We start from the raw sequence: 14,794 nt of genomic DNA, 5'->3' as shown, positions 1-14,794 counted from the left end.
GGGCGCCACACACAAGCGGGAGGGAGGAGCAGAGGGAGAGGGAGAAACAGACTTCCCGCTGAGCAGGGGGCCCCATGTGGGGCTTTATCCCCGGCACCCTGGGATAATGACCTGAGCTAAAGGCAGATGCTTAACTGACTGAGTCACCCAGGTGCCCCTACAAGTTTTCATTTGTGAAAAACTTTTATCAAAGGGTAACTGTGCCAATACTTGGAAGTAATTATTATAACTTTTAAATCATAATTCTTTTCAACAAAAGTTATAATTTCAGAGTTCTATGAAATTCTTCTGTCCATTTAAACCGATGCTTGTTAGGGGAGGTGGGAGGAGGGGGGTGGGTTAAATGGGTGATGGGTATTAAGGAGGGCACTTGTTGTGATGAGCACTGAGTGTTGTATTTAAGTGATGAATCACTAAATTCTACTCCTGGAACTAAGATTATATTGTATGTTAACTAACTGGAATTTAAAGAAAAACTTGAAACTACAAAAAACAAAAACAACCCACTCCCAACCCCACAATACTTGCTAACAATTAAAGAACACTCAGCATTGTATTAGGGTAATAATTCAAGAGATCTAGAAAGCAGGATTTCAGTCAAAGTATTTTAGTCTTGTTGGGAAGAGGAAAAAATGCACACCAAAAAATAGTACAGGGAAGTGTATGAATCTGGGCCAAATTAAGTGGTACAGACTAGATGATCAAGGAGAGCTATATGGGCTGGTATATTATTAATCTCCAAACATTTTATTGAAAGATTTTATTAGATTCATCTAGAGGGTTTTTAAAAAATATTTGCCTCTGAGATCTCATTCTATACACTCAACTATTCCCCCATACACATTGCCCAGGAATGAGCTATTCATACAGACAGAAGTGTGTAACATAGGTATTCTGGGGAAAAAAGATTAACAAAACTCTACTACTTGAAAAGTGATCAAATTCAAGCATGGTCCTAAAGGAGGTGAAATGGAAAAAGGGCACTTCAGATAAGGAACCTGATTGATAGGCAAAAACATGAAGACGAGAATATGTTTATGCCTAGGAGAAGTAGGATAAGGACAAGCTGAATTATGAAAAATGTGGTCAGTAGAAAAGTAGAATTTTTCTCATCACTGTGAATTTTTTTGCACAGGCAACTAAAAATAAAGTGTCATGGTTGAAGAATGGATTACCCATAGATACGGTAGTAAGAACCTAGAAGTAGCTTTAGGAATGGATGACAGAGACTATTGAAGGAAAAACTTGAAAGTATGTGCTTAATGACTACATGTTCAAGAATGAAAGTGGGAGAATACTTTTCTCCCACTTTAAATGAATTTAGCAAAATTGAGAGGAATATGAAAATGGGCCAGCTAACTTTTGGAGGAGGATGGAAAGGAGTTGAATTTAGTTTTGAACATTCTGTGTTTGAGGTATGGGTAAGATACTCATAAAAATAGCCTGTAACCAAAGAGAAATGACTTGGTGAAAAGTCAAAACTTTGGTGGGGGGGGGCGGGCAGGGAGAGGAAGGGAAAAAAGAATTCCTTTATAGCAAGGAGAAGAAGAATCAGTGAAACTGTGAGCATGAATTAACTTTTTAGTGTTCAGAATTCTGGTTTTCTTTCATTTTATGTAGACCATGGATTCTTATGACACACCGGAATCGACTCCTAGGCACAGTGCATCCTCAAAGCTTAAAGATTATTTTATAGGTGCCACCCCTTTGCAGAAACGATTAGAATCAGTCAGGAAGCAGACTTCATTTATCCCAACTCCACCTCGAAGGAAAATTCCTCAGTGTTCACAATTACAGGTACGCCTTTTGTGCTCCTTCATGTTACGGAAATCTGTGAGCAAAACATTTTGATTTGTGTTACGTTTTAATATTTTTAGTATCTACTTAATCTCTCAGGTAATAAATGAGAAATAGCAAAAACAAACAATTATTTATACTATCAATACCACCCCTGTTATATCTTTTAACTTCCTTTAATCTGGAGCATTTCCATAGTATTTCTTTTCTTTAATGACATTGACGTTTTGAAGAATGTAGTTTTCTCCCCTTTCCTTTTCAGATAGACTATTCTTCGTTTTGTATTTGTCTGATGTTTCCTCATGGTTAGATTGAAGCTATGTATTGGCTGGAATATAGCACAGAGGCTGTTGTGTCCTTTTTGGGGAATAACATCTGGTAGCACAGAGGTGATGTCAGTTTTGATCATACTTTCAAGACGTTGCCCAGTGGTTACTGTTTTATTCCTCTCTGCATCTAATAAGCAGTTTGGGAGACAGTTTAGGATAATGTAAATATTCTGTTCCTCATCAAAATTTCCCTTTACCCTTAACATCCATCGATAATATTTGCCTGATTCTATCTTTATTATGATGGTCACACTATAATGATTTTCCAACTCCATTTGCTCCATATTTATCAACCAGCCTTTGGCATTCTGTTGTAAACCCTTCTCATTTCTCATTCATTCATTTATTGGACTTAACGAATTTTTGTTTTTCAAATTTTTCTGAATCATTACTAAGTTATTTTGGTGTTTATATTGTCTCCAATTTGTCTGCTGGCAACATTCTCTGTTTTGATTATTCATAAACAACTCTGAAGGTTTATATCACTGGTAATTTGTGATTTCACTGGAACATGAAATAAAACCCTAGTCAGTGTGGGTTTGATGTGTCGTTTTGAGAAACATAGCAACGAGTCTGGCTGATCAGTCACCCACATCCTCCCTATAGTCTTGTTTTCTTGTCCATGCTGTGTGCCTCATATCTCTTGAGATATGGGAAAATTTTTGCTTCTTTCTGAAAAGCTTCTTAAATTACTAGTGCTGGTAATGAAAGTGATGGTTCCTAACCATAAATAGAAATTGTATATAAATTAAAGATTGGAATGTCCAATTCATTTCCTTATCTCTGTGAAACAAATAATTTTCCCATACCGTTTGATCATAACAAGAAAAAACTTTTTATACAAGTTTTATAAAAGTTTCCATGAACTCTAGTCAGAAGAAATATTTTTATCAAGTAGACAGCTGTAATGAAAGTTCCAAAAGACAGTTGGGAGCTATAAGACTATGTCAGAAAGTATGAATTTATAGAAAAATTCAATTCAGGATAAAAGTAGGAACCTGTATGGGGGTGTTTGTGAAGACCCTCAATAATGCCGTAGGGCCAATATGAAGGAAGGGTTTTTGTTTTTGATGGTACCCATGGTTCTAATAGAACATGGCAAAAGTGCTCCCAAGTATCTTTTTATTTAATCTACTGAATTTGACATTGTGTCATAGAGTGGATTTACTGCCAAACGTTCAAGAAAATTACATAATTAAAACAAATTAAGTGTTGCAGGAATAGTTACTATTTTCAAAATCTATAATTTTAAATTTCTATAAGTCAAACATAAATGTTCATCAAGTAAATATTTATTGAACAGCTATTCTAGGTGCTAGAGATATAGCACCTAATAAAATAGACAAAAAGACAATAAAAATCAGACAAACATATGTCATATAGTAATAAATGCTGTGGAAAAAAGCATGTTAAGGAGATATAAGTGACAAAATTGGAGTGAGACAAAATTAGACAGGGTAGCCTCTTGAGTGACACTTGGACAGACCTGAGTGAAGGAAAGAAACATGCCATGTGAACACATGTGGGAAGAGTATTTTTGGTACAGCAAAGGTACAGAAAAGGTACAGCAAATGAAAAGGCTTGTTCAGGGATCTTCAGAGTCCTGCAAACTATTTTGGCTGGAGTGTAAAGATGAGGTACCCAGTAATAGATCTGTATTAAATATTTAAAATACTGTGATTAAGAATTAGGAGATATTAGTAAATGAGAATTTAAACTGCTTTTGTCTTTTTTTTTTTTCTGTAGGAAGATAATGATCCTCAAAAAGTTGCATTCCTTCTGAATAAACAATGGACTTTATATAGTTTAACTCCTCTGTATAAATTCTCCTATACTAATCTCAAAGAATATTCTAGACTTCTGAGTGCATTTATTGCTGCTGAAAAGCAAAAAGGGCTTGCTGTGGAAGTGGGAGAAGACTTCAACATCAAAGTGACTTTCTCCACTCTCCTAGGAATGAAGGGAACACAAAGAGACCCTGAAGCATTTCTCGTCCAGGTATGTTATATAGGCAATCCTTGCTTCCCAGGGGAAAAGAATCTGCACTGTCTTGGTTTAGAAATTGTGGTATTTTCTTACCATTTAAAAAAATTATAAGCTTGTGATTTATTACCTATTTTATGTGTTGTTTGACCAAATTATAGTAATTAGATATGGCCGAATTAAAAAGGTTTTTTTTCCAATTACATTATAGTCATGTTTATTTTAGAAAGCTTAGAAAATACATAAAAATACAAAGAAAATTGAAAACCACAGTTTAACATTTTGGTATACATCTATTTGGCAGTAGACAATCTGAGTAAGCCTCTATTTATTAAAGAAATTCAGTCAATACTTTCCAAAACAGAAAGCATCAGGCCCAGATGGGTTCATTGGTGAATTCTGCTGAACATTTAAGAAAGAAATCAGTTTTCTACAATCTCTTCAGAGTATAAAACCAGAGGGAATACTTCCTAACTCATTCTGTGAGGCCAGCATTACCTAATGCTAAAACTAGACAAAGATTATCTAAACTATAAATATCTCTCACGAACATACATACATCTGTTGGCTCTCTGGATCTACTAAAATTGGGATTGTATTGCCTGTGCTTTTGCATATGGTCTTTTTTTAATTAGTAATAATGTTGTAGATAATTACTCATGTCATTAAGAATACCACATTTTTGTAAGTGTATCTGTACAATTCTATGGAATAATTCCTAGAAGTGGAATTTTAGCAAAAAAAAAAAAAAATATATATATATATATAATCTATCATCGTATGTTGTGATATATTCATGCCACGTTACTCTTAGAAATGTAACATTCCTTCTTGTGTGTAGTATTTAACAGTAATTTGTCAGGGGCGCCTGGGTGGCTCAGTTGTTAATCGTCTGCCTTTGGGTCAGGTCATGATCCTAGGGTCCTGGGATCCAGCCAGCTTCCGGCTCCCTGCTCCGCGGGAAGCCTGCACTCCCTCTCCCACTCCCCCTGCTGGTGTTCCGTCTCTCGCTGTGTCTGTCTCTGTCCAATAAATAAATAAAATCTTTAAAAAAACAAAAATAAATAAAAGTAATATGACTATCTTTGGATTTATTTATTTTGAACACAGAAATACATGACTTTTTTTCTGAAATGAGTGAATAATAAATATATAAGCATGAAAATACATAGTCATAGAACACTTTAAAATTATAAAAGGAAATGTAATAGTCCTGGTTTACTGTTATAATTTGGCATTCAAAACAGTTCCTAAAGGAGATTTTTTTTTTTAAGATTTATATATTTATTTTCCAGAGAGAGTGAGCAAGAGTGAGAGAGGGAGCACAAACGGGGAGAGGCAGGCAGAGGGAGAAGCAGGCTCCCCGATGAGCAGGGAAACCAATGTGGGACCCAATCCCAAGACCCTGGGATCATGACCTGAGCCAAAGGCAGACGCTTAATCGACTGAGCCACCCAGGCGTCCCGAGTTCCTAAAGGAGATTAGACTGCTGTTCCGCTTTCTAAGTTCTGTTTAGCTGTATATTTCCCATAGAATCTTTCTGCCTTCTTGTTGAATTTGGCTTTTCTTTAATTAACGTAGTCAGTGTCTGCATCATCATTATAAGGATGGCTATACGGGTCTCGTTTTTCAGTTTGCTTTTCCAAGTCTATGACCATCCTATCAGTCTCCTCTGTGGAGGGCACATGTGTTCCATGAAGAAGACTGTTGGACGTTGGGTAGAACGCCTCTCCGTGTTTTTCTCTCAGTCTCATAAGTTTCCATGTAAGGTTTGGTCCGCTTGGTCAGCCGATAATACTGGATAAGGGGGCAGCAGCACAGTCTAGAGAATCCCAGGTCAGGGTTTTTCCTCCTCTTCTTCCTCTCCCATCTTTCTGCCTCTTCTGCCCTGTCTCCAGTAGCTTCACTTACTCATAGTCCGCCCCTCTTGCTGCACATTCTTTTTTCTTTTCTTCTTCCTTCAGCTCCCATTCCAAACGAGCTTTTTTAGCCTCCCAGTTTTTGGTAATTTAAGTCTTTTATCTTCCTCCACAACTTCCTGGTGATTTAACTTTCGATCTTCACTCGGCTTCAGCCTCTGTTCGCACTCCTGGGCGGCCAGCGTGGCGGCGGCAGCCAGGGGCAGCTCCCCTTCCTCTGCGCTTGTCCGCAGGCACCTTCTCGGCCTCAGCGGCAGTCACCCGGCAGCGCTTTATCCCTCTATCTTTGGATTTATTAAGAAACTGGATTTATTATTCATGCCCGATACTCCTGTTTCTTCTGAGTGAACTCCTCTTAGTCATTATAAATTAAATTCTGAAATAGTGAAAAAGGCCTAATTTTGTTTATTTGTATAGATCAGGGGTCAGCAAACTGTGGCCTGCAGGCCAGATCTGACCTGCTGCTTGTTTTTGTTCCTGTTTTTGTAAATACGGTTCTATTGGAACAGTGCTCCTTCCATTTGTTTACATGTTGTCTATGGCTGCTTTTGTGCTGCAACAGCATGTTTTAGTATTTGCTGCAGAGACCATATGGCTTGCAAAGCCTAAAACATTTACTGTCTGGCTTTCACAGAAAAAATTTGCTAACCCCTGGTCTAGATCATGATACTGGCAAGGATCTTCAAGAGTCCTAGGATTGGGTTTAGCTGCATAAAACAGAAAGCCTAAATACCCGTGAATTAAACATCTGTCTTGAGGTTTAATAGGTAGAGGCTTATTTGTCTTACAAAAAAGTGTTCGGAGGTGAGGTGTTCAAGGTTGGTATGTGCTTTATGAATTAATAATCTAGGCTCCTTCTATCTCTCCATCATCCTTGGTGCATGGCTTCTATCCTTAAGGTTGCACTGTAGTCTGAGATGGCTCCTGAAGCTCTAAATATTCTCTGCAAGTTCCAGGCAGGAAGTAGGAGGGCAAATAGGGTGCCTGCCACTGAGCAAATCTTTAATGAAACTGCTAAGACCCAACAACTTCTCTACATCCCAGGTGGAAGGCAGACTAGGAAATCTTTCTTTTTTAGTGGGTACTTTGCCACCTCATTAAAAGCACAGTTTTATTGTGGAAGGAAAATAGGTACTGGGTAGACAGCAGTCTTTGTCAAATGAAACAGTTGATGCCCAGAGAAGGGACGTGATTTGCATGTCAACAGGCAAATCTTCTTGTGAGAAATAGAAATGACCTCTTGAACTCTTAGTAGAGTGTCCTAATAGTGCCCATGTTAAATCTCATTTCTTCTCAGACTTACAGAACTTTTAGGTTATGAAAGTGTGATAGACCTATATGGGCTTTAAGGCTTTTGAGACTCTTATAATCTCTTGAACAAGAAGGGGAAATATACTAAAAGTAGCTGTTAAAATAATTATCTCTAAAGGAATATGATACTGGGCTGTGACCTTCACTTTATCTTGGTCAAATTTTAAAACTATGAATATCTAGAAGGTATGTTTGTCATGTAGTTTATAGATTTGAAGTTTGAGAGGTTAGTCTGCTAGAAAACATAATCAAGATTCTTAAAAATCTGAATGGATTGGTGCAATGGGTCAACTTGAAAAACATTAAAATTTTAATAGAAATAAATATACCACCTCTAAGATTAGGGGAGGTTTACTTTTTTTTTTTTTTTTTTTTTTAAGATTTACCATTTATTTACTTTAGAGAGCACACAGGGGAGGGGGAGGGGCAGACAGAGAGGGAGAGAATCTCAAGCACACTCCCTGCTGAGCACAGAGCCTGATGTAGGGTTCATTCTCAGGACTCTGAGATCATGACCTGAGCTGAAATCAAGAGTTGACTGCTTAACTGCCTGAGCCACCCAGGTGCCCTGAGATTTACCTATTAACAGCAAAAATGAATAGGGATAATTTATGTAAACTGTCAACTAAAAATTAGAAAACTACTGATTATATTAAAAGTAGTATAGTCTAGGTTAAAGATGGTCACAGTCCTTTAATCACATCTTTTTGAAGTAATCATATTCACTTATGAATGACTCCCATGCTGACATATGTATGTCATAGGAGGAATGGTTGAAGAAACTGGGGATGTTGAACTTTACATACGATAGGGATCATCAAATATTTGAAGGGCTTTTCCTGTAGGAGAGAAATTAGATTTGATTTGTTCTACATGCACGTAAGGGAGAAAACAGGACCTGAGGGTGGAAACTTTGGGCCTAACATATGAGAGAACATTTTTAAGTTGATAGAGCTGCCTTAGGAAATCCCGAATTCTTCCTTAACAGAAGAATTCAAGCATGTTGGATTTGGTGACTTTTTACAGTTCCTTCTGAATTTGAGATTTTGAGGGTTTTTTTTCAGGATAGTGTACTTGGTTACACCCTATTGGCATTCCTTATTTTGCATTTTGGGTGCACCAAGATCTTGCCATACCATGTCCTAATAATATTAGGAGGAAGGTCAATTAACTTAATAAACCCTTATAATGATTAGGGAGATTATTCCCTTTGTGTTTTTTTGGCAAATAGTACAACATATCGTCTTATTTTTAAATGTACTAATTTTGAGAAGATGTAATTTAGGAGGAAATGTACTTCTGAATTTAATGAACCTTTTTTTTTCTTTATAGATTCTGTCAAAATCTCAACTGCCATCTGAGAACAGAGAACATAAAGTGTTATGGACTGGTTGGTTCTGCTGTATATTTGGAGACAGTCTTCTGGAGACTGTATCAGAAGATTTCACCTGTGTACCCTTATTCCTTGCAAATGGAGCAGAGACGAATACAGCCATAGTAGGAACGTGGTTTCAGAAAACTTTCGATTGTTATTTCAGTCCCTTAGCAATCAATGCGTTTAATCTTTCCTGGATGGCAGCTATGTGGACTGCATGCAAAATGGACCAGTATATGGCTGCTACCGAGTTTCTTTGGTCTGTACCCTGTAGCCCTCAAAGTCTGGACATTTCTTATGCCATACATCCAGAGGATGCAAAAGCTTTGTGGGACAGTGTCCACAAAACACCTGGAGAAGTTACTCAGGAGGAAGTTGACTTATTTATGGACTGCCTTTACTCACATTTCCATAGGCATTTCAAAATTCATTTATCGGCCACAAGATTGGTCCGTGTTTCCACATCTGTAGCTTCAGCACATACTGATGGAAAAATAAAGGTTAGTTTGAACAAATCTAGTTAAGTAATTTTTTCCTTATTGTTGCATAGCTTTCAAAGTGTATGTTAATCATATTTTCTACATTGAAGAAACACATTTGAATGCTAATTCAAGACAGTAGTGATATTTTCTTTTATGCTTTATAAATGATTTACTAGAAAGTCTTCAGCCTCTAGATACAGCTTTATAATGGGAGAATACTATATGCTGTGTGGTAATATTAGGTAATAATACAAATAATAATATTTATTATTAATAATAATTAATAATAAAATGCTTTGGTAATAATAGGAATTATTCTGTAGTAACTTGGAAACTTTAAAAATTATTTTGTCAAACTTTGAAGTAATTATTGGAGCAGCAGAGGATTTCGTCTGTTAGATCAGAAAATTATAGCAAGAAATACATAACTAAGATGTCATCTTTATATTTTAGGCTTTTCTCTCCCTACTGGGAAAGAAATAATTGACATTGTTTTAGTCTCTATGAAGTACTTACTAGAGGAAGTATCAGAAATAAACTGAGAGTAGGCACTAAATATAATAATATATTAATATATTTAAAACGTATTAAAATATATTCACAGTAAACAGTGAATATTGGTTTTGACCAAAATCATGACAACATTACATGGAGGGGAGGGGAGTTCTCTTTTCTCTATTTTTCTATATATTTAAGTTTTCCTAAGGGGATATCAAAATACTTCCAATGCGGGATGCCTGGGTGGCACAGCGGCGTCTGCCTTTGGCTCAGGGCGTGATCCTGGTGTTATGAGATCGAGCCCCACATCAGGCTCCTCCGCTAGGAGCCTGCTTCTTCCTCTCCCACTCCCCCTGCTTGTGTTCCCTCTCTCGCTGGCTGTCTCTCTGTCAAATAAATAAATAAAATCTTTAAAAAAAAAAAAAGAAATAGAAAAAAATTATTAAAAAAAAATACACCTTAATTTTAATCTTTAGAGCAACCCTGTAGCAGGTGTTTTTATCCACATTTTTAAAACAAGGAAACAGGCCAAGATAGGTGAAAGCGATACCTGCAAGGTAGCTTTGAGGAGGAGTCAATATTTGAATGCTTATCTCTTAGGTTCCATAAAGCTCATACTTCATAAGTACTATATTAGTATTCTTCAAACTGGAGGTCATAATGCAATAGTAAGTTGGAAAATAATTTTGACGGAAGAGACCAGCTTTAAAAAACAAAAGAAAGAAATATGATAGAAAATATAAAAATGAGTGTTTCACATGTGGTAAAGGTATTGCTTGTACTGGGTCATGATGTTAAATTTATTTCTTTGGTTTGCAGTAAAACATTTGAAAGATTATACTATATCTTGTTACTTTGATATTATAAAGGAAAAAAATTCCATTTTAGCACCTCAGAATTCAGTGTTCATGAAGTCCTTGTATATTTAAGATTTTGTTTTCATATGCCCACACTCTATTAGTAAACTGCATTTAAAAACTGTTTTGTATAATGTGTTCTTATGAATATAAAGGTAGTTCTTTAGCACATTGATTTTTATCTGGTCTATACTACATCTAAGAATCTTTTTTTTTTCCTTAAGATTTTATTTATTTATTTTAGAGATAAAGCGAGTGAGTGGGAGGGGAGAGCAGAGGGAGAGGGATAAGCAGATTTCATGCTGAGCGTGAAGCCCCATCAGTGCTTGACGCCTGGGCTCAATCCCATGACCCTGAGATCATGACCTCAGCCAAAATCAAGTCAGACGCTTACTCTACTGAGCCACCCAGGCTCCCCACTAAGAGCTTCTCTTAATGATGTGAGATGGTAACTTGCTCCTAGCTTCACATCATGCCATGATGATAGCTAACATTTTTAAATTTGTTTTGATAGTGAACATTTATTAAGCACTAATGGTGCTAGGCATTATTAAGCATTTTATGTATACTGTCTCATTTAGTTTTCACAACAACCTATTGACATAGGTTGTAAAGAGGAAACTAACACAGGCGGTAAGCAGGTTCCCTGAGATCACATAGCTAATAAGTGGAGTTTGAATTTGAACCCAGTCATCTGACTCAAAAGCTTTTGCCTTTTAACTGTAACAGTGTACTGCCTCTCAGAAGTTTGAAATTAGTTTATTAACTAGGTTTCTGCCATCTGCTTAGTTTCTACAAGATACTTTTGGAATCATGTATCCCTTTGAGAAGAAGGAAGCTCTGGAACCTCTTTCTAGAGAATGTACATACTCGATTTGCATATAAATTCAAGGGGTTCAGGGATACCCTTCCTCTCCTTACTCCTTATGCAGATAGTCAGCCCATCCATGGAAGTCAGGAAATATAAGAACTTTAGTTATTTCTAAGCACCATTGACTAATAGTTATATTTTTATTAAAGTTAGTAGTCTTCATTAAGTAGAATAAAATTTATTTGACTTAGAGCAGCAGTGGTTTGGGTTCATCTTAGCTTGCAGGTATGGAATTTAAAATAAGCCTGGAATATTTATCAAATATCAAACTGCCTGTTATCATAATTCTAATTTTAAATGTCTGTTTTTTTGTGTTTTTTCAGATTCTGTGTCATAAATACCTTATTGGAGTCTTGGCATATTTGACAGAACTGGCAATTTTTCAAATTGATTGAAGTCTTGTAGGGACTATAAATGATGAATTATATACTTTTTTCTCACTGATTATTTGTCTAATTGCTATGCTGAGAGGGCCTGCAGGAGAAATATGCATCTATCTCTGCATCTGTTTTCCTCTCAGTCCTTTGGAATTGCCCAGATGAAATTCAAGAAGCATCTAGAAGAACAAAGAAGGTGGTAGTGGAATCACAGCCAGGTGCTCGATAATAGTCTTGATGATCTGGGATGCCAGTCTCTAGAAAATGCTGAGTTGTTATTTTCTTGGACCATCTTTCTAAAAAATATGTAATGTTTATTGTATCAAATTTTTAGGATTCAAACGAGGTATCTCTAATATTATTTCTGATTTGGATCATTTCACTGTAAAGAGTTGGCAATTAAAATCGCCTCCAAAGGAAACTAGAGATTAATATACACTATTTTAAGCCACTTATATGCTTCTGTTTTTAATACTGTTCAATTCTTATTGCAATGTTGAATTAAATATTCACTTTTAAAATGAAGCAGTGTGTTTATCAGTGTCTTGGTGACAGATCTTGAATTAATGTCTCAGGAATGAGAGATCGTAGGGTTTTTCTCTAGCACAAAGGTTACAAGCCAACAATCATGTGGAATCAAAGGCAACTGGGAGCCTCTTTTGAGGCAGGAATTGTCTTGTTTACCTTCATGTCCCTGATTTTGCTTTAGCACCATGCTTGGTAAATATCTGCAGATTAAGCGAATGCGTTTTAACCAACTCTTCCATTTTATAGATGCAGACTATGAGACTGAGCAATTTAGGAGACCTGCCCAAGACGCTACATCTAAATCTCTAAATCTCTTCTTTTAATTTATTGAGCACAGGAAGATTTTGTTTTACTTTATAAATGACGTTTTTAACAATTTGTTTGAAAGGAAATAACTTTAATAGGCTGTCATTCTAAAAACAAAGGTTAACTTCTGGAATGGGGTATTATTTCACATATAGCATGAATAGCAGAGATAGTGGAAAAAGCATGGGCTTTGGAGTCAGACAGTCATTCATTTAACTAATATTAAGCTCCTACAGTGTACTTGGAATTGTATTGGGCAACAGGGATATAGCAGTGAAGACAAAAAAGATCCCTGTCATGTGGAAATTATATTCTAGTGGAGGAAGGTAAAAGATAATTTCAGTTGAGAGAAACGTTATAAAGAAAATAAGGCAGTAGGTTATAGAAGGCGGTGATTTTTTACATAGTCGTCGAAGAAGGTCTCTGAGGAAGTGACATTTGAGCTGAGTCCTGAGGTGAGAGGGAACGGGCTATGTGAAGGTGAGTGCAAGGGTATCCTAGACAGGTAAAATGGCAAGAGCACAGGCCGTGAGAGAGGTAAGAACTGGGTTGGTTTGAGGACTAAAGGAAATCCGTGTGGCTGGAGCATAGGAAGGGCGGACTAGTAGTAGATGCAAGGGAAGAGACTGTGCAGCAGAGCTCATTCCATCGGTTATCGCTCCCGGTTTTTGACTGGGCATGTGGCTGTCCGGAATAAAGATGACCTTTTCTGACCTTCTCAGAGCTCTGTATAGTCCTATGACTAAGTTCTGACCCATGGCCTATAAACGGAAGGATCATGTAGGGCTTCCAGGAGTCTTCCTTAAAAACAGTAGGCATGTACCCTTTGCCTTTTTCTTAGTCTTCTTCCACCTTTTCTGCTTGGAACACGTATAATGACTAGAATACTAGCGATTCTTTGTGGTCATGGGGCTGCAGGTCAGGTCATAGGGATGGTAGAGCATGGTCTGAAAGGAGTTTGTGCCTCAAGGACTTAAAGCTGAACCCCATTGCCACCCTTGGGTGGTCTTCCTCTAGACTTATGTGTCAGAGAAGTAAACTTTTTTTTTTTTTAAGAGACGGAGGGTTTTAGGGGCAGAGGGGGAGAGAGAGTCTTAAGCAGTCTCCACCTCCAGCACAGAGCCTGACACGGGGCTCGATCTCACAACCCTGAGATCATGACCTGAGCTGAAATCAAGGGTCAGTGCTTTTAACCGACAGCCACCCAGGCGCCCCAGAGAAGTAAACTTTTATCTTGTGTAAACTGTTGCTATTTTGGGTCTCTTGCTCATAGCCAAACTTAATCCTGATAGAGGGAGGCAAGATCTACATCATCTAAGTTTTTGTAGATACTGTTAAGAGATTGGATTTTATTCTAAATGCAATGGGAAGCCACTGAAGTTTTAAGCAGGAGAGTAATATTACCTAATCTATGTTTTATACGATATGAGGGAGAATGAGTTATAGGTGGACAAGAGTGAAAGGGAAAACAGTTAAAAGATTGTTAGAACGGGTGCCTCAGTGGCTCAGTCAGTTAAGCTTCTGCCTTCGGCTCAGGTCATAATCCCAGGGTCCTGGGATCTAGTCCCACATCGGGCTCCCTGCTTAGCGGGGAGCCTGCTTCTCCCTCTCTCTCTGCTGTTCCCCCAGGTTGGAGCTTTCTATCTTTCAGATAAATAAAATCTTAAAAAAAAAAAAAAAAAAAAGATTGTTAGAAATGGTACAACCTCTATGGAGAAATTAACAATATCTAGCAAAATAATGTGGGATTTACCCTTTAACCAGCAGTCCCACTTCTAGCATTCCTTCCCTAAAGCTCACTGGCAAAATATAAATGAAGCCTGTACAAGGCTGTCTATTGCAATAGTATTTGCAATAGCAAGACTGAAAACAAATCCAAATGCCTATCAAAGGGGGATTGTTTGAATAAATTATGGTGTAGCTGCACAGTGAATTACCACTATGTGGCTATAAAAAGGTTTGAGGAAGATATCTAATACTGCCCTGGAGTGATCGTGACCTCCAAGATGCGTTGTTGAAAGAGCATAATGTGAACAGTGTATACATAGTATGCTGTCTTTTATGGAAGGAATGAGTGAAATGTGAGTTTGTGTTTCCTTTATGTTTCCAAAAAACAATGGAAGGATAAACTAAAAACTAGTAAAAGTGGTTACTAATTAGG

The 14,794-nt window shown here is 37.2% G+C and overlaps 1 protein-coding gene and 1 pseudogene across 1 annotated transcript in view; one reads left to right on the top strand and one right to left on the bottom strand.

Annotated features, from left to right (window-relative positions):
* The window catches only part of CENPL (centromere protein L), a 21,372-nt gene extending 7,127 nt beyond the window's left edge, over positions 1–14,245 (top strand). Inside the window, exons 2-5 of the mRNA XM_008696473.2 lie at positions 1,621–1,797; positions 3,873–4,124; positions 8,672–9,214; positions 11,746–14,245. Coding sequence (XP_008694695.1) covers positions 1,624–1,797; positions 3,873–4,124; positions 8,672–9,214; positions 11,746–11,817 — 1,041 coding nt within the window. The 5' untranslated portion in view covers positions 1,621–1,623 and the 3' untranslated portion in view covers positions 11,818–14,245. The remainder of the gene's footprint in view (positions 1–1,620; positions 1,798–3,872; positions 4,125–8,671; positions 9,215–11,745) is intronic.
* Positions 5,591–8,478, bottom strand: LOC103668871 (annotated as a pseudogene).
* Positions 14,246–14,794: the final 549 nt, after the last annotated feature.

The sequence above is a fragment of the Ursus maritimus genome, unplaced genomic scaffold (assembly GCF_017311325.1).
Source record: "Ursus maritimus isolate PB19 unplaced genomic scaffold, ASM1731132v1 scaffold_2, whole genome shotgun sequence".
Lineage (NCBI taxonomy): Eukaryota > Metazoa > Chordata > Mammalia > Carnivora > Ursidae > Ursus > Ursus maritimus.
Note: the sequence above shows the minus strand (reverse complement) of the source record. Positions and strands in the feature narration are given on the sequence as shown.